Source organism: Oncorhynchus keta, unplaced genomic scaffold (assembly GCF_023373465.1).
Source record: "Oncorhynchus keta strain PuntledgeMale-10-30-2019 unplaced genomic scaffold, Oket_V2 Un_contig_5916_pilon_pilon, whole genome shotgun sequence".
Classification (NCBI taxonomy): domain Eukaryota; kingdom Metazoa; phylum Chordata; class Actinopteri; order Salmoniformes; family Salmonidae; genus Oncorhynchus; species Oncorhynchus keta.
The window spans coordinates 919863-940000 of NW_026288583.1; the positions used below are offsets into that span (position 1 = coordinate 919863).

Sequence of the window (20138 nt, forward strand, 5' to 3'; positions counted from 1 at the left end):
GTGGAAAAAGTAGGTGAAGTAAAAAAAGTAATGTTTTTCCACAATATGTTTAAATTAAAATAATGCAACACTAAGCAGGGACAGTGACAGGAATAAAGTAAGCGAGTGAGTGTGTGGGTGTGTGTCTGTAGCCAGTACTGCAGAGGGGTATATACTACAAAGCCAGACGCCTTTGATAAGCAACCAGAAATAACTATAGATTTTCTGGAATATTAAAAAAAGCTAAACTTAGATTGTGGAATCAAATCGGACCATGCCTATTTCAAGCTTACCCTTAATAATAAATACTTGTACACACACCCACCCAACCAGTCAAAAGTTTGGACACCTACTCATTCAAGTGTTTTCTTTATTTGTACTATTTATACATTGTAGAATAATAGTGAAGACATCAAAACTATGAAATAACACATATGGAATCATGTGTGTTAATCAAAATCAATTTTATATTTGAGATTCTTCAAAGTAGCCACACTTGGACTTGATTACAGCTTTGCATACTCTTGGCATTCTCTCAACCAGCTTCACCTTGAATGCTTTACCAACCGTCTCGAAGGAGTTCCCACATATGCTGAGCACTTGCTGAGCACTTGTTGGCTGCTTTTCCTTCAATCTGCAGTCCGACTCATCCCAAACTATCTCAATTGGGTTGAGGTTGGGTGATTGTGGAGGCCAGGTCATCTGATGCAGCACTCCCTCACTCTTCTTCTTGGTCAAATAGCCCTTACACAGCCAGGAGGTGTGTTGGGTCATTGTCCTGTTGAAAAACAAAAGCCCAAACCAGATGGGATGGCGTATCGCTGCAGAGTGCTGTGGTAGCCATGTGGGTTAAGTGTGGCTTGAATTTTAAGTAAATCATTGACAGTGTCACCAGCAAAGCACCTCAACACCATCACACCTCCATGCTTCACGGTGGGAACCACACATACAGAGATCATCCGTTCACCTACTTTGCGTCTCACAAAGACACAGCAGTTGAAACCAAAAACCTTTAATTTGGACTCATCAGACCAAATGACAGATTTCCACCGGTCTAATATCCATTGATCGTGTTTCTTGGCCCAAGCAAGTCTCTCGTGTCCTTCAGTAGTGGTTTCTTTGCAGCAATTCAATCATGAAGGCCAGATTCACTCCTGTTACTTGAAATTTGTGAAGCAATTATTTGGGATGCAATCTGAGGTGCAGTTAATTGCCGATTTCTGAGGCTGGTAACACTAATGAACGCATCCTCTGCTCAGAGGTAACTCTGGGCCTTCCTCCTTCCTTTTGCGACTGCACTTGAAGAATATTTAAAAGTTCTTGAAAATTTCCAGATTGACTGACCTTCATGTCTTAAAGTAGTGATTGGCTGTCATTTCTCTTTGCTTATGTGAGCTGTTCTTGCCATAACATGGACTTTTACCAAATAGGGCTATCGTCGATATATAAACCCCACCTTGTCACAACACAGCTGATTGGCTCAAAAGCATTAAGGAGGAAAGAAATTCCACAAATTCACTTTTAACAAGGCACAGCTGTTAATTGAAATGCAGAGTTAATTTACTAACTCTATTTTATCAATGTACCAAATCGGGCTTCAGGAAGAAGCATAGCACAATTACAGCAGCCATGAAGGTTTTAAATGATATCACTGAAGCCATTGACAAAAAACAGCACTGTGTCTCACTTTTTATTGATCTCTCTTTTATCAACTCTCTTTTGATACAGTTGATCATGCTATACTAAGGCAGAGAGTGTCGGGTGTAGGTCTTTCGGAGCATGCAGTTGCATGGTTTGCTAACTATCTGTCTGATAGAACTCAGTGCACTCAATTTGATGGGCTTATGTCTGTTAAATTGTCTGTCTTGAATGGTGTGGCCCAAGGCTCTGTACTCTCTCACTATTTATATAAATGATTTAGACAAAAATGTCCAAAATGCACAACTTCATTTTTATGCTGATGATACTGTTATTTACTGTTGTGCCTCATCTCTTACAAAAGCTTTCCAGAACATGCAAACTGCTTTTTATACTGTTCAATATACCTTGTGTCAATTGAAGCTTATCCTCAATACTGACAAAACTAAACTAATGGTGTTTTCTAATGCAAGAAATAAAACCTTTCACCTATTACTACCTGTCAGGGCAAGGAGATTGAGGTTGTAACCTCATATAAATATCTTGGAATTTTAGTTGATGACAGCCTCTTTTAAATTGCATATTCAACAACTTAACTTTTTTGTAATGACTTGGTGCTGCCCATCTTGGCCAGGGCGCTCTTGAAAAAGTGATTTTAATCTCAATGAGCCCTTCCTGGTTAAATAAAAGGTTAAATCAAATAAATAAAAATAATTCCAGGTGACTACCTCATGAAGCTGGTTGAGAAAATGAGTGTGCAAAGAGTGTGCAAAGCTGTCATCAAGGCAAAGGGTGGCTACTTTGAAAAATCTCAAATATATTTGGATTTGTTTAAACACTTTTTTGGTAACTAAATTATTCCATGTGTCATTTCATAGTGTTGATGTCTTCACTATTATTCTACAATGTAGAAAATGGTTAAAAAAAAATATAAAAAAAAAAAAAATGGAATTAGTAGGTGTCCAAACTTTTGACTGGTACTGTATGAGAGGTCGACCGATTATGATTTTTTCAACGCCGATACCGATTATTGGAGGACCAGAAAAGACGATACCGATTGAAAATCGGCCCATTTTCTTTTATTTGTAATAATGACAATTACAACAATACTGAATTAACACTTATTTTAACTTTTTTTTAAAACATCAATAAAATCAATTTAGCCCAAAAATAAATAATGAAACATGTTCAATTTGGTTTAAATAATGCAAAGTGTTGGAGAAGAAAGTAATATGTGCCATAAAAAAATGTGTGCCATGTAATAAAGCTAACGTTTAAGTTCATTGCTCAGAACATATGAAAATTGGTGGTTCCTTTTAACATGAGACTTTAATATTCCAAGGTAAGAGGTTTTAGGTTGTAGTTAATATAGTATTTATAGGACTATTTCTCTCTATACCATTTGTATTTCATATACCTTTGACTATTGGATGTTCTTATAGGCACTATAGTATTGCCAGTGTAACAGTATAGCTTCCGTCCCCCTCCTCGCCCCTACCTGGGCTCGAACCAGGAACACATCGACAACAGCCACACTCAAAGCATCGTTACCCATCGCTCCACAAAAGTCGCGGGGGAATAACTACTCCAAATCTAAAAGAGAGTGATATTGCCTGCTAAACTGGATTAGTAGTTATAACTAGTGATTATGATTGATTGTTTTTTGATAAGATAAGTTTAATGCTAGCTAGCAATTTACCTTGGTTTCTACTGCGTTCGCGTAACAGGCAGGCTCCTCGTGGAGTGCAATGGTTAGAGCGTTGGACTAGTTAACTGTGCGGTTGCAAGATTGGAACCCCTGAGCTGACAAGGTGAAAAATCTGTCGTTCTGCCCCTGCACAAGGCAGTAAACCCACAGTTCATAGGCAGTCATTGAAAATAAGAATGTGTTCTTAACTGACTTGCCTAGTTAAATAAAAAGGTATTAAAAATAAATAAATAAAACATTTAATAAATAGGAAATCGGCACCCCAAAATGCCGATTTCCGATTGTTATGAAAACTTGAAATCGGCCCTAATTAAAATCGGCCATTCCGATTAAATCGGTCGACCTCTATACTGTATATCCAAATATTTATGCTAGTTAGCTGGCTAACTCCTTAATCCTGCTTTGCCGTATACCCCTTAAGTAGCTGGACTAACCTAAATCAACATCTCTTTACAACTTTCAGCTTTGAAAAACATTTCACATGCTGTCAGAAGTCACCGTTTACTCTTTTGGAATATATTCCAAAAGAGTAAACGGTGACTTCTGACAGCATGTGAAATATATATATACACACGCACACACTGCTCAAAACAATAAAGGGAACACTAGAATAACACATCCTAGATCTGAATGAATTAAATATTCTTATTAAATACTTTCTTTAAATAGTTGAATGTGCTGACAACCAAATCACACAACTCATCAATGAAAATCAAATTTATCAACACATGGAGGTCTAGATTTGAAGTCACACTCAAAATTAATGTGGAAAACCACACTACAGGCTGATCCAACTTTGATGTAATGTCCTTAAAACAAGTCAAAATGAGGCTCAGTAGTGCGTGTGGCCTCCACGTGCCTGTATGACCTCCCTACAACGCCTGGGCATGCTCCTGATGAGGTGGCGGATGGTTTCCTGAGGGATCTCCTCCCAGACCTGGACTAAAGCATCCGCCAACTCCTGGACGGTCTGTGGTGCAACAGACGTTGGTGGATGGAGCGAGACATGATGTCCCAGATGTGCTCAATTGGATTCAGGTCTGGGGAACGGGTGGGCCAGTCCATAGCATCAATGCCTTCCTCTTGCAGGAACTGCTGACACTCCAGCCACATGAGGTCTAGCATTGTCTTGCATTAGGAGGAACCCAGGGCCAACCGCACCAGCATATGGTCTCACAAGGGGTCTGAGGATCTCATCTCGGTACCTAATGGCATTCAGGCTACCTCTGGCGAGCACATGGAGGGATGTGCGGCCCCCCAAAGAAATGCCACCCCACACCATGACTGACTCACCGCCAAACCGGTCATGCTGGAGGATGTTGCAGGCAGCAGAACATTCTCCACGGCATCTCCAGACTGTCACGTCTGTCACATGTGCTCAGTGTGAACCTGCTTTCATCTGTGAAGAGCACAGGGCGCCAGTGGCGAATTTGCCAATCTTGGTGTTCTCTGGCAAATGCCAATGCTTGTGTAGGTTGTAGACTCCATCTCATGCTACCACTAGAGTGAAAGCACCGCCAGCATTCAAAAGTGACCAAAACATCAGCCAGGAAGCATAGGAACTGAAGTGTCTGTGGTCACCACCTGCAGAACCACTCCTTTATTGGGGGTGTCTTGCTAATTGCCTATAATTTCCACCTGTTGTCTATTCCAGTTGCACAACAGCATGTGAAATGTATTGTCAATCAGTGTTGCTTCCTAAGTGGACAGTTGGATTTCACAGAAGTGTGATTGACTTGGAGTTATATTGTGTTGTTTAAGTGTTCCCTTTATTGTTTTGTACATACATACACATATATATACACCACACACAATTCGATCGGGTTAAAGTCTGGGCCACTCAAGGACATACAGAGACTTGTCCCGAAACCACTCCTGCGTTGTGTTGGCTGTGTGCTTAAGGTCGTTGTCCTGTTGGAAGGTGAACCTTCGCCCCAGTCTGAGTGCTCTGTACTTTGTTCTGTTCATGTTTCCCTCCATCCTGACTAGTCTACCAGTCCCTGCCGTTGAAAACCACAGCATGATGCTGCCACCACCATGCTTCACCGTAGGGATGGTGCCAGATTTCCTACAGACATGACGCTTGGCATTCAGGCCATATCGTTCAATCTTGGTTTTATCAGACCAGAAAATCTTGTTTCTCATGGTCTGAGGCCTTTAGGTGCCTTTTGGCAAATTCCAAGCGGGCTGTCATGTGCCTTTTACTGAGGAGTGGCTTCTGGATTTTTTTCTGGAAGGTTCTTGGTCACCTCCCTGACCAAAGCCCTTCTCCCCCGATTGCTCAGTTTGGACGGGCAGCCAGCTCTAGGAAGGGTCTTGGTGGTTCCAAACTTCTTCCAATAAGAATGACGGAGGCCACTGTGTTCTTGGGGACATTCAATGCTGTATCAATGTTTATGTACCCTTCCGCAGATCTGTGCCTCGACACAATCCTGTCTCGGAGCTCCACGGACAATTATTTTAACCTCATGGCTTGGTTTTTGCTCTGACATGCAGTGTCAACTGTGGGACTTTATATAGACAGGTGTGTGCCTTTCCAAATCACATCCAATCAATTGAATTTACCACAGGTGGACTCCAAGTTGTAGAAACATCTCAAGGATGATCAATAGAATAAGATGCCACTGAGCTACATTTCGAGTCTCATAGCAAAGGGTCTGAATACTTCATTTTGTTTTATAAATTTGCAAACATTTCTAAGAACCTGTTTTCGCTTTGTCATTAGGGGGTAGTGTGTGTAGATTGAGATTTTTTTTAATTAATCCATTTTAGAATAAAACTACCTTAACAAAATGTGGGAAAAGTAAAGGGGTCTGAATACTTTCCGAATGCACTGTACCTAGGTAAGAATGCTGTTCATCGACTACAGCTCAGCCTTCAATACCATAGTGCCCTCCAAACTCATCACAAAGCTCAAGGCATGGAACTGGACCCTTCCCTTCCCTTTGCAACTGGCACCTGGACTTCCTGAAGGGCCAACCGCAAGTGGTGAAGGCAGGCAACAACAACTCCGCCATGCTGATCCTCAACATGGGGGCCCCAGAGGAGGTGCGTGCTCAACACCCTCCCCCTGTTCACCGATGACTGCGTGGCCACTCACGCCTCCAACTCTATAAGCAAGTTTGCTGACGACAACAATTGAAGCCTGATTACCAACAACGATGAGACAGCCTACAGGGAAGAGGTGAGAGCCCTGGCGGAGCACACCATCATCCACATCGACAGGGCCGTAGTGGAGAGGATCAAAAGCTTCAAGTTCCTTGGCGTGCACATCACTGGCATCACTGAAATGGTTCCTTCACACAGGCAGCATGATGAAGAATGCACAACAACCTCAAGGACGCTGAAGAAATTTGGTGTGGCCCTCATTTCTCCAGATGCACTATTAAGAGCATCCTGTCGGGCTGTATCACCGCCTGATATGGCAATTGCACCGTCTGCAACCACAGGGCTTTCCAGACCATGGTGCAGTCAGTCCAACGCATCATCGGGGGCACGCTGCCTGCCCTCTAGGACATCTACAGCACCCTGTGCCACAGGAAGACCAAGAAAATCATTAAGAACCTCAGCCACCGGAGCCACAGCCTGTTCACCCCACTAACATTTAGAAGGTGGAGACACTACAGTTGCATAAAAGCTGGGACCGAGAGACTGAGAAAGAGTTTATCTCCAGGCCATTAACAAACAGTCACCACTATCCAGCCTCTGCCCAGTACCCTGCCGTGAACCTTAGTTACTGTTCTAGCTGGCTACCACCAGGTACACTACCCTGCACCAAAGAGACTGCTGCCCTATGTAGAGTCATTGAACACTCGTTACTTTAATAATGTTTACATACCATTTCACCCACTTTATACGTATATACTGTAATCTAGACTAGTTATGGCTCATCCTATATAACTACTGCTGTAAACACCCTTTTCTATTCATTTACTGTCCATACTGTCTATACACTGCATTATATTTATATACATTAGGGGTGTGACGTTTAAACAAAATTAGGATCGACAAAGTTTAGAAATAAATCCCTAAATGAAAAACAGTGCAATTATCACAAAACTACCACTAAGAGGCCCCAATCATCATCATCAAGCGTAAAATAAACTTTAAACAAATGCCTAACGCAACCATGCTGAACGTTAGTAGATCTGCATCTTTCAAATGATTTGCCCCGGACATAAAGCGCTCCGCACGTCATCCTCGTTAACAGTAAAAAAATATATATATATATATATAAAAATGGCAGCGAGTGAGACAGGGTAGAGACAGCAGTGAAGTCTTGTATGGCAATACTTAGAGAAGATAAATGAGGAGGTTGTGAAATGCAAACTCTGCGAGGTGGAATTGAGCTACAGTGACAGCACAGGTGCAATGCTGAAAGGGAGGCACCGTGAGACCCAACCCGTTCCTGGCAGCAGTGCGATAAGGGACAGACTGAGAACATCACAGCGCTGATTACAGAAATGATTGCAGTTGATTTGCAGCCATTGTCAATGGTAGAAGATGTCGGCTTCAATGTTGCCCTATTGGCATGTCTAGAACCAGACTACAAGATGCCATGTCGAAAAACTGATGGAGAAATTGTGCAATGATTACTCTGCAAGTAGGCCTACAAAAGCACCAGCTCTTGAACAACAAGAACCTAATATTTATATATTTCTAAATTCCATTCTTTTACTTTTTAGATTTGTGTATTGTTGTGCATTGGTAGATATTACTGCACTGTTGGAGCTAGGAACACATGCATTTCACTACACCCGTAATAACGTCTGCCAATTATGTGCATGTGAACAATAAAATTTGAACAGATTGTTGGGCGTCAATGAACACACTGTCATACATCACTGCAACGACCCATCACATTAATGAGAAGTGGGACATGAAGTCCCAGGAACTACTGACAATTAAGAACATGGAGGAGGCACAGAGCAGAGAAACTAAAACGGCATTAACAACCATCGTTGCTGAGTGGGTGGGGGACAGTAGTAAAGTGAGTGTACACACACACACACACACACACACACACACACACACACACACACACACACACACTTGAGGTCGGAAGTTTACATATACCTTAGCCAAATACAATTACACTCAGTTTTTCACAATTCCTGACATTTAATCAAGTAAAAATTCACTGTCTTAGGTCAGTTAGGATCACCACTTTATTTTAAGAACGTGACATGTCAGAATAACAGTAGAGAGAATGATTATTTTCAGCTTTTATTTCTTTCATCACATTCCCAGTGAGTCAGAAATACTCAATTAGTATTTGGTAGCATTGCCTTAAAATTGTTTAACTTGGGTCAAATGTTTTGAGTAGCCTTCCACAAGCTTCCCACAATAAGTTGGGTAAGTTTTGGCCCATTCCTCCTGACAGAGATGTAACTGAATCAGGTTTGTACGGCCTCCTTGCTCGAACACGCTTTTTCAGTTCTGCTCACAAATTTTCTATAGGACTGAGGTCAGGGCTTTATGTTGGCCACTCCAATTCCTTGACTTTGTTGTCTTTAGGCTGTTTTGCCTATTTTGCAAGCCCCCCCTTTCCTCCAAACAAAAAGATGGTGACCAGAGGACATTTCTCCAAAAAGCACGATCTTCCTCCCCATGTACAGTTGAAAACCGTAGTCTGTCTTTTTTATGGGGGTTTTGAAACAGAGGCTTCTTCCTTGCTGAGCGGTCTTTCAGGTTATATCGATATAGGACTCGTTTTACTGTGGATCTAGACACTTTCGTACCCGTTTCCTCCAGCATCATCACAAGGTCCTTTGCTGTTCTGGGATTGATTCGCACTTTCCGCACCAAAGTACGTTGATCTCTAGGAGACAGAACGCCTCTCTTTCCTGAGTGGTATGACGGCTGCGTAGTCCCATGGTGTTTATACTTGCGTACTATTGTTTGTACAGATGAAGGTGGTACCTTCAGGCTTTTGAAAATTGCTCCCAAGGATGAACCAGACTTGTAGAGGTCTACCATTTTTTTCCTGAGGTCTTGGCTGATTTCTTTTGATTTTCCCATGATGCCAAGCAAAGACGCACTGAGTCTGAAGTTAGGCCTTGAAATACATCCACAGGTACACCTCAAATTGACTCAAATTATGTCAATTAGCCTATCAGAAGCTTCTAAAGCCATGACATAATTTTCTGGAATTTTCCAAGTTGTTTAAAGGCACAGTCAACTTAGTGTATATAAACTTCTGACCCACTGGAATTGTGATACAGTGAATTATAAATGAAATAATCTGTCTGTACAGATAATATGTCTGTACAACTGTTGGAAAAATGACTTGTGTCATGCAAAAGTAGATGTCCTAACCGACTTGTCAAAACTATAGTTTGTGAACAAGAAATTGGTGGAGTGGTTAAAAAATGAGTTTTAATGACTCCAACCTAAGTGTATGTAAACTTCAACTGATATATATATATATATATATACACAGTGCCTTGCGAAAGTATTCGGCCCCCTTGAACTTTGCGACCTTTTGCCACATTTCAAGCTTCAAACATAAAGATATAAAACTGTATTTTTTTTTTGTGAAGAATCAACAACAAGTGGGACACAATCATGAAGTGGAACAACATTTATTGGATATTTCAAAGTTTTTTAACAAATCAAAAACGGAAAAATTGGGCGTGCAAAATTATTCAGCCCCCTTAAGTTAATACTTTGTAGCGGCACTTTTTGCTGCGATTACAGCTGTAAGTCGCTTGGGGTATGTCTATCAGTTTTGCACATCGAGAGACAATTTTTTTCCCATTCCTCCTTGCAAAACAGCTCGAGCTCAGTGAGGTTGGATGGAGAGCATTTGTGAACAGCAGTTTTCAGTTCTTTCCACAGATTCTCGATTGGATTCAGGTCTGGACTTTGACTTGGCCATTCTAACACCTGGATATGTTTATTTTTGAACCATTCCATTGTAGATTTTGCTTTATGTTTTGGATCATTGTCTTGTTGGAAGACAAATCTCCATCCCAGGTCTTTTGCAGACTCCATCAGGTTTTCTTCCAGAATGGTCCTGTATTTGGCTCCATCCATCTTCCCATCAATTTGAACCATATTCCCTGTCCCTGCTGAAGAAAAGCAGGCCCAAACCATGATGCTGCCACCACCATGTTTGACAGTGGGGATGGTGTGTTCAGGGCGATGAGCTGTGTTGCTTTTACGCCAAACATAACGTTTTGCATTGTTGCCAAAAAGTTCAATTTTGGTTTCATCTGACCAGAGCACCTTCTTCCACATGTTTGGTGTGTCTCCCAGGTGGCTTGTGGCAAACTTTAAACGACACTTTTTATGGATATCTTTAAGAAATGGCTTTCTTCTTGCCACTCTTCCATAAAGGCCAGATTTGTGCAATATACTGATTGTTGTCCTATGGACAGAGTCTCCCACCTCAGCTGTAGATCTCTGCAGTTCATCCAGAGTGATCATGGGCCTCTTGGCTGCATCTCTGATCAGTCTTCTCCTTGTATAAGCTGACAATTTAGAGGGACGGCCAGGTCTTGGTAGATTTGCAGTGGTCTGATACTCCTTCCATTTCAATATTATCGCTTGCACAGTGCTCCTTGGGATGTTTAAAGCTTGGGAAATGTTTTTGTACCAAATCCGGCTTTAAACTTCTTCACAACAGTATCTCAGACCTGCCTGGTGTGTTCCTTGTTCTTCATGATGCTCTCTGCGCTTTTAACGGACCTCTGAGACTATCACAGTGCAGGTGCATTTATACGGAGACTTGATTACACACAGGTGGATTGTATTTATCATCATTAGTCATTTAGGTCAACATTGGATCATTCAGAGATCCTCACTGAACTTCTGGAGAGAGTTTGCTGCACTGAAAGTAAAGGGGCTGAATAATTTTGCACGCCCAATTTTTCAGTTTTTGATTTGTTAAAAAAGTTTGAAATATCCAATAAATGTCGTTCCACTAAAATGATTGTGTCCCACTTGTTGTTGATTCTTCACAAAAAATACAGTTTTATATCTTTATGTTTGAAGCCTGAAATGTGGCAAAAGGTCGCAAAGTTCAAGGGGGGCGAATACTTTCGCAAGGCACTGTATATATATATATATTATATATATTAACACACTGTCTTAGTTACACCAGCTCTGTCAGGAATTGGCCAAATTCACCCAACTTATTGTGGGAAGGTGGTGGAAGGCTACCCGAAACGTTTGAGACACACACACACACACATATTCCGGTCCCTGACATTCTGATATTTACTAATTTCCTTAATACTATTGATATTTTCTGGACTGTGTGTGTATTTGTAAATATATTATTGCTTGATATTACTGCACTGTTGGAGCTAGAAACACAAGCATTTCGCTGCACCTGCAATAACCTGCAAATCTGTGTACATGACCAATACAATTGATTTGATGGTACTGTAGTTAAAACCTGATAAATAGCCTACTATATAGTCAGTGTTTACCCAAGCTTGGGTATAGCAAGTACAGTACGTTTCCACCAATATAGAACACTGATTACCTCACACACAGTCAGTAAATAAGAACCCTACTCTGTGTCTGTCCAGAAACTAAGTTTGTCTGTTGAGAGCATTCTGCCATGCTCGTCTTAAACAAGCTTCTGCCGCCCCCTTGTGGTGAAGCATGGTATGGGTCAACAGAAAATACCTCAGTACCAACCACAGAGCAAAAACATCCTCTAACACCTTTTACAGCTCAGTGCAATGTCTTCAAAATGGCATTTCATTGAATCAGTGTGTGTGGGGGAAATAGCAGCTTTTCACTCTATCCACTGCGTTTCTACGTGTCGGACTCACCAAGCGTCGTCCCGTCCTCCCCCATAATGCACTTCATAGAAGCGATGATCTGCTCCACGACAGGAGGTGACATGGACGCGGCGTACACCGCACTGTGAGAGTGGGAGCGCAGGTACTCCAACAAGTCCTAGAATAGAACAGAATAGAATGTTATTGTCGATTCTGAGGTTAGTATATTTGCAACACTAAAAGTATACATTTCTGATTTCACACTTGGCATAAAAGTAGATATCTACATTGTGCAAAGTTGCTCTTCACCCTCCTCTCTCAAATGTTGCTGTGTTGTTAATATGTCATGTTTTTATATTGATATGGTACATTTACAGGATCTGAAACGTTTATTTGTAACGTGGTTGAAACGTTTTAGTAACAGTAAAGGAGGTTGTGCGATTCTAAACGTGTGCGACTCAAGCTATACTTTTCCTTGTGCGCATGCACGGGCAATAACACAAGTGGCACAAAATGGAACATAACATTGCAGAAAAAGTTCAGAATGAGACAATTTCATGTGTACAACATCAAAAGACCTGCAACACTATCCTCTGAGAGCATTGCCGTTTTGAAAAGAACGTATTTGGGTGTTTTTGGAGCCGTTGGTTCATGTTTTATCTGTGCCCCTGCAACTGCTGAATGAGCATGAGGAAGTCTATCAAAATCGCAACAAAAGTGTCAGGACACTTCTATAACATGCCATTTACATTTTTTTTTTTAAGTGAACTTGTCCATTACAACAACGTTATCCTCCTCACCTTCCTGCCTCCGATGTAGCCCCCAGCGGCGCCAAAGCTCTTGGTGAACGTCCCCATCATGACGTCCACGTCTCGGGGGTCCAGACCAAAGTAGTCGACCACACCTCGGCCCCCTGGCCCCAGAGCCCCAATACTGTGGGCCTCGTCCAGGTACAGATAGGCCCTGTAGCGCTTCTTCAGAGCTATGACTTCAGGTAGACGTACTATACTGCCTTCCATACTGGGGACAGATGGAGAGGGGTAGGAAGGTGGGTGGGTGGGGGTGACAAGAGGGACAAAAGATGGAGGAAGTATCCCATCTTCACTTCAGGGGACATTTTCAGCCATCACATCACATAGTGTACATTTGACTAATGAGAGAGAGAGCACCAGTGTTGGGAGTTCCTGTCGATTCCTTCTTTACAGTATAAAGTTTAAACAGCATGTGGCCTGGGGTGGTCTAGCGGTCTAAGCTGCTGCCTCTGAAGTATATGTACAATGTTCTGCTGCCAGCAGGCATTCTTGAACATGTGAACTTTCATGTGCCTTAATAAAAAACTCGTATGTGATCTGTAAACATTTTTAATTACGAGCCTAGTTCAGCCTAGGAGACAGCACTTCGCTAGGGAGAGAGACAGGATCCTTCCTGGACTGCCATGATTGGCTGAGATAATGGTGGGGCTGTACATGCCGAGAGATGAGTCCTGATTGGTGTGTCATGTCACAGGCTTCCATCTATCACAGAATGGCTTCACTGGTCAGTATATAGATCATCAGGGTAGGGTAGCCTAGTGCTTAGAGTGTTGGTCTTGTAACCGGAAGGTTGCAAGTTCAAACCCTGAGCTGACAAGGTACAAATATGTTGTTCTGCCCCTGAACAGGCAGTTAACCCACTGTTCCTAGGCAGTCATTGAAAATAAGAATTTGTTCTTAACTGACTTGCCTAGTTAAATAAAGGTAAAATAAAAAAATCTTTGCTACTGCAGATATTTGGAAATATATAGCTATGTGTAGCAGCAAAAGTGTTGCCACAGCTCTCAACAATATTGCTGCCCTGAATTTATCTGTTGCTAGCAGCAAAGCACAGAGGGGGAAAGTTTAAGTAGAGACTTCTTTTTGGAAGACAATGCCATGCTGACTCGCATGGATACTTTTTGCCTTGCAAAAGTATTCATCCCCCTTGGTGATTTTCCTATTTTGTTGCATTACAACCTGTATTTTAAATGGATTTTTATTTGGATTTCATGTAATGGTCATACACAAAATAGTCCAAGTTGGTGAAGTGAAAAGAAATAACTTGTTAAAAAAAAAGTGGTGCGTGCACATGTATTCAAGCCCTTTGTTATGAAGCCCCTAAATAAGATCTGGTGCAACCAAATACCTTCAGAAGTCACACAATTAGTTAAATAAAGTCCACCTGTGTGCTATCTAAGTGTCACATGATCTGTCGCATGATCTCTGTGTATATATACACACCTGTTCTGAAAGGCCCCAGAGTTTGCTTCACCACCAAGCAAGCGGCACCATGAAGACCAAGGAGCTCTCCAAACAGGTCAGGGACAAAGTTGTAGAGAATACAGATCAGGGTTGGGTTATAAAAAAAATATCTGAAACTTTAAACATCCCACGGAACACCATTAAATCCATTATTTAAAAAATGGAAAGAATATGGCACCATAACAACCCTGGCAAGAGAGGGCCGCCCACCAAAACTCAGACCAGGCAAGGAGGGAATTAATCAGAGAGGCAACAAAGAGACCAAAGACAACCCTGAATGAGCTGCAAAGCTCCACAGTGGAGATTGGAGTATCTGTCCATATGACTACTTTAAGCCATACACTCCACAGAGCTGGCCTTTACTGAAGAGTGGCCAGAAAAAAAGCATTGCCTCAAGAAAAAAATAAGAAAACACGTTTGGTGTTTGCTAAAAGGCATGTGGGAAACCCCCCAAACATATGAAAGAAGGTACTCTGGTCAGATGAGACTAAAATGTAGCTTTTGTCCATCAACGAAAACGCTATGTCTGGCACAAACCCAATACCTCTCATCACCCAGAGAACACCATGCCCACAGTGAAGCATGGTGGTGGCAGTATCATGCTGTCGGGATGTTTTTCCATCAGCAGGGACTGGGAAACTGGTCAGAATTTAAGGAATGATGGATGGCGCTAAAGACAGGGAAAGTCTTGAGGGAAACCTGTTTTAGTCTTCCAGAGATTTGAGACTGGGACGGAGGTTCACCTTCCAGCAGGACAATAACCCTAAGCATACTGCTAAAGCAACACTTGAGTGGTTTAAGGGGAAACATTTCAATGTCTTGGAATGGCCTAGTCAAAGCCCAGACCTCAATCCAATTGAGAATCTGTGGTATGACTTAAAGATTTCTGTACACCAGTGGAACCAATACAACTTGAAGGAGCTAGAGAAGATTTGCCTTGAAGAATGGGCAAAAGTCCCAGTGGCTAGATGTGCCAAGCTTATAGACATACCCCAAGAGACTTGCAGCTGTAATTGCTGCAAGTGGTTCGACAAAGTATTGACTTTGGGGGGTGAATAGTTACGCACGCACAAGTTCGTTTTTTGGTCCGTTTTGTAGTCTTATTTCTAGTTTGTTTTACAATAAAAAAATATTTTGCATCTTCAAAATGTTAGGCATGTTGTGTAAATCAAATGATACATTCTATTTTAATTCCAGGTTGTAAGGCAATAAAATAGGGAAAAAGTCAAGGGGGTGAATACTTTCGCAAGCCACTGTACATCAGAATTTTTAAAGGAGATGGGTGGGACTAAAGCTTAAGAGGGTGTGAAAGATGCTGAATAGTCGTAAACAAATAACAGCTCTTTGGCAAGTGTGAAAATCTCAGCAAAATCTTTCAAGTTTATCAACTTTCAAAGCAGTATAGCTTTCCATGTTTATCCAACTACAGTGTATGATAAACCATTTTGAAGCTCTGAGTCTGTACTTTTATAAAAATGTAAACAGATTGACTTAAGCTCACATAGAGCTGTACCGTCAGAAATAAAGTTGAAATAGCATGTAAAAGACTACCTGTATATACCCTCCACCAATATGAGGATCTTCTTCCACGGCCTGTGTGTTCTGGGCTGGCCGTGGACTATGGCGTCTCTCAACATCTTCTCCAGACTTTGCATGTCTGACAAGACACACCAGGAGAACACAGTTACACAGTTTCCACAGCAGAACAATCACCATGAACATCTGTCAAGAGACAATGGCCAGCCCTAGCCTTTTGGGGGGCCTGAGCGAGATTTGTCTGGTTGCTGGCTGAACCAGTCTCAAATCAATCCATATGAAATGAAAGGCAGGGATGCTAACAACGCCAGTTGTTCCCATTTTCGGCAATTCTACCCATTTTGCTATGGGATGGAGATAAATATTTGCAGTTCTAAAGCTAAATCAATGGGGGACCCCCCCTGAAGGTCAGGGACACTCGGCACCTGCCCTGCATATCCGGTCGGTATTCGGCCATGATTACTACAAGTTTATATAGCAGGCTAGACTAATTTACCAATCTAAAAATGATTAGCTGACATACTAATTGAGTGACTGTCAGTGACTGACATAAGTGAAAAACTGCTGATGTACTGCCAAACTTCTACACACACACACACACACACACACACACACACACACACACACACACACACACACACACACACACACACACACACACACACACACACACACACACACCACTGCTGGGACTAAAAGGTTTAGACCTCCCTTTTCTAAGTAGTGTATGCCCCTCATGGACTAGCTATAGAGCCTTAGGGTGGTGATCTGTACACTGTAGAAACAGGGGGGACAGAGATAAAGGACAGACCTATTGTAGCATGTGGGACAGATATAAGGAATGTATAAGCCCCACCATTTTGGTTGAACATGAACAAAGTATGGAGGGGATAAAGATAAGGGACGAACCGATATTGCTGTGGGGACAGCGATAGAGGACAGACACGGTTTTGCAGTGGGGACAGCGATAGGGGACGGACCCAGTGTTGCAGGGGGGAAAGAGATAAGGGATGGGACGGTGTTGCAGGGGGGGACAGAGATAAAGGACGGACTTACTGTTGTGTTTGAAGACACGGATGGTGGACCCAGACAGCCTGGCTCCCAGGACCAGAGAGGCATGGTTCAGCTCATCACTTAGGATTAGACAGCCCTACACAGAGAGAGAGACAGGAGAGCTTGTCTACTAACACTATTTCTATGCTTGATCAATAAGTAGTAAACCCTAACCTCACCATCTCGCGTTTCGCAATCCTCACAAGGAAGAAAGAGACAAGAAACCTCACACTGCATCCGCTCTCACAGCAACACAACAGAGTTGACCTCTGGCTGCCCTGGCGATGACCTTTGTCCTGACAGAAAGTGGAGCTGTGATGTGCTCCTGGCGGCAGGAAACACTTCCCGTTGATAATATGTTGTGTTATCGAGACTCTCCCGTGGCGTGCGTACGCACCACCCAGGTCTGGAGGTCACCTGCTGGCGCCATGATGACACACACAACCTCCCAGAATGTTGTTGTTATGGAGATATGGAACGGGCTGTGCTCTGAACATTATGACAACACCACGCTGCTATTAAATATACTAACATGGATTCTCCCCCTATTTCAATACAAACACACCCTCTTCCTCTCAAACTCTTAACACACACACACACCTTTGGCAGCTGTGATCCTGAAAATGATGATGTTCCAAGGTGTGGTGCAGGCAGTACTGAGAGGGCAACACAACAGAGACCGACAGAGCACACAGTGCCACGGCGAGAGGGAAAGAAAAGTAATAATAATATAAATAATAATATATGCCATTTAGCTGACGCTTTTATCCAAAGCGACTTACAGTCATGTGTGCATACATTCTACGTATGGGTGGTCCCGGGAATCGAACCCACTACCCTGGCGTTACAAGCGCCATGCTCTACCAACTGAGCCACAGAAGGGAGGCAATGAGTGAGCGCCAGGGAAAGTGTAATGAACAGAGAGCGGGTGAAACTAACTGAATGAGAGAAGGAAGAAAGATGTCTCTAGAGGAGATCGAGAGACAGACAGAGGCATCTCTGTTCGTAGTAACTTAGGAAAAGTTTTCGGCAGAATAATGAATGCCAGAATTCAGGCCTTCCTAAGTGAACACAAATCAAATCAGATGTATTTATATAGCCCTTCGTACATCAGCTGATATCTTAAAGTGCTGTACAGAAACCCAGCCTAAAACCCCAAACAGCAAGCAATGCAGGTGTAGAAGCACGGTGGCTAGGAAAAACTCCCTAGAAAGGCCAAAAACCTAGGAAGAAACCTAGAGAGGAACCAGACTATGAGGGATGGCCAGTCCTCTTCTAGCTGACACACAATTCTTTAGTCAGGACAGAGGGGTAAGATAAGGTCGCAATATTAGTCCAACTTTACTCATTATTTATATAAATGAACTGGCTACCATATTAAAACAATCTACATCACCCTAGAAGACAAAGAAATAAAGTGTATTTTATATGCCGATGGCTTATAGTAATCTTGTCACCAGCAGAACAGAGGCTGCAACCAAGTCCGTCCTTGCTAGAACAGTATTGTAAGGACTGGGCACTATCCATTAATATAGAAAAAAAACTAAGTAATGATCTTTCAGAAAAAGTTCAGATCCCAGGAAAGACAATACCATTTCATCCCAGGATAAATAACCCTTAAATACACCACCAACTAAACTAACCTTGGTCTGACTAGAAGTTTATCAGGGTGGTTTGACATAGCCATAAAGTATGCAGAATATATTTTGCAATTAGAAAGACCCTGTATTTATTTAACCCACCAATTTACAATATATATATCATGGGATAAAAGCCCCACATAAATTTTACACTTGGAATGTAAAAAATATATATTCTAGGTGTGCACAGAAATGCCCCAAACCTAGCCTGTAGGGCAGAACTTGGGAGACAACACCATGCCAAAATCAAAGAACTCAAACAAAGGAAGACATTAACAATGTACAGACTCAGTGACCATAGCCTGGCAATAGAGACAGGATGCCATAGAAAAACATGGAAGGTCAGTTGAAGAAAGACCATGTAAGCACTGTGGGTCGCTTCCGACTCCACTGCTCTAAATATGACTCAAGAGATATTGATCTCCTGAAATTGTAAGGAAATGTTGCAGGATTTCTTGAACTGCCCATTGAGGAGAAAATCAGAAATCTTAGAACACGTTGAGACAGTATAATAATACAAGAGAGACAATAGCTACTGCCATGTCATACACATGAGCCCTTGTAGATTACATTTCTCAACTGTTGCTGTTTATTTTATTTTTTTGTGTGTATTATTTTCCATGTATAATTGTTTTGGTTGATATATATTATTATTGTTGCGCAAAAATATTGTTAACGTATGTAATACTTCACATACATTACTTTGGCAACAGTGGCAACCAGCCATTCATGCCAATAAAGCATTTATTGAACTAAGAGAGAAACAGAGAGAAAGAGCAAAAGCGAGCAAGAGAGAGACAGATGCGAAGACAGTGAACCAGAGGCTAGAACATAGAAACAGACTGAAAACCCCTGATGTTTCGGTAGCATGTAACACCTACTACCTTGCCAGTAAGGGCAGGGATGTTCATCGAATTGGTAGCGAAGCCCATCCCGAAAGCCATGGCCGACTCCACGCCCAGGAATTTAGCAACCAGCTCCTCCATCTCCTCATGTCTGTCTAAGTTACCTAAGGGAATTTAGGAGATACATCAAAACTCCCATAGACACATACCTACCTACTGATAAGATTCAGAAGAATAACTGTGTGTTATTCATTAGAAAACAGTTTGATATGATGATACAGATGGCTTTAGGGCTGAGTCGGAGCCTCTGCGTTCATCTACCAGCCAAAACGTTATAAAGCCTGAGGGTGTGGCAACTAAATTAGTTTTTAATAAACAAATGGATATACGTTTACTTTATAGCAATAAGTTAATATAAACAAAAATAAAATCTGATATAGTTCGTCTCAGAGCCTGAGGATTAATCCATCCACTCACTACTGGGTCGTTCCACCACAAAAAGCACAAGAAAGAGGGTTAACATCCACCATCTCAGATTGTTCTGAAATTGTTTCTGTAGCTGTCAACAGATACAATTAGCATTCCTGAAATATTATTTTGTTTAAACATAATTTGATCTCTATGAAATGAAGTTAATTGATTAAACCCACATTTGCCCTTTTCATTTATAAGATTCAGATCATATTCAATAAATGCAGTACTCAACATCCAATTTGGACCAAACA

General features: G+C 41.9%; 1 protein-coding gene across 3 annotated transcripts in view; it reads right to left on the bottom strand.

Annotated features, from left to right (window-relative positions):
- The window catches only part of sptlc2a (serine palmitoyltransferase, long chain base subunit 2a), a 60309-nt gene that overhangs the window by 22977 nt on the left and 17194 nt on the right, over positions 1–20138 (bottom strand). For all 3 annotated transcript variants that reach the window (XR_008121520.1, XR_008121521.1, XM_035743430.2), the window contains exons 5-9: positions 19453–19577; positions 16932–17025; positions 15891–15996; positions 12864–13083; positions 12115–12241 (exon numbers count right to left, since the gene is read on the bottom strand). Coding sequence is in view for 1 of the 3 variants with exons in the window: in XM_035743430.2 (XP_035599323.1) it covers positions 12115–12241; positions 12864–13083; positions 15891–15996; positions 16932–17025; positions 19453–19577 (672 nt within the window). In the remaining 2 variants the exon portion in view is untranslated. The remainder of the gene's footprint in view (positions 1–12114; positions 12242–12863; positions 13084–15890; positions 15997–16931; positions 17026–19452; positions 19578–20138) is intronic.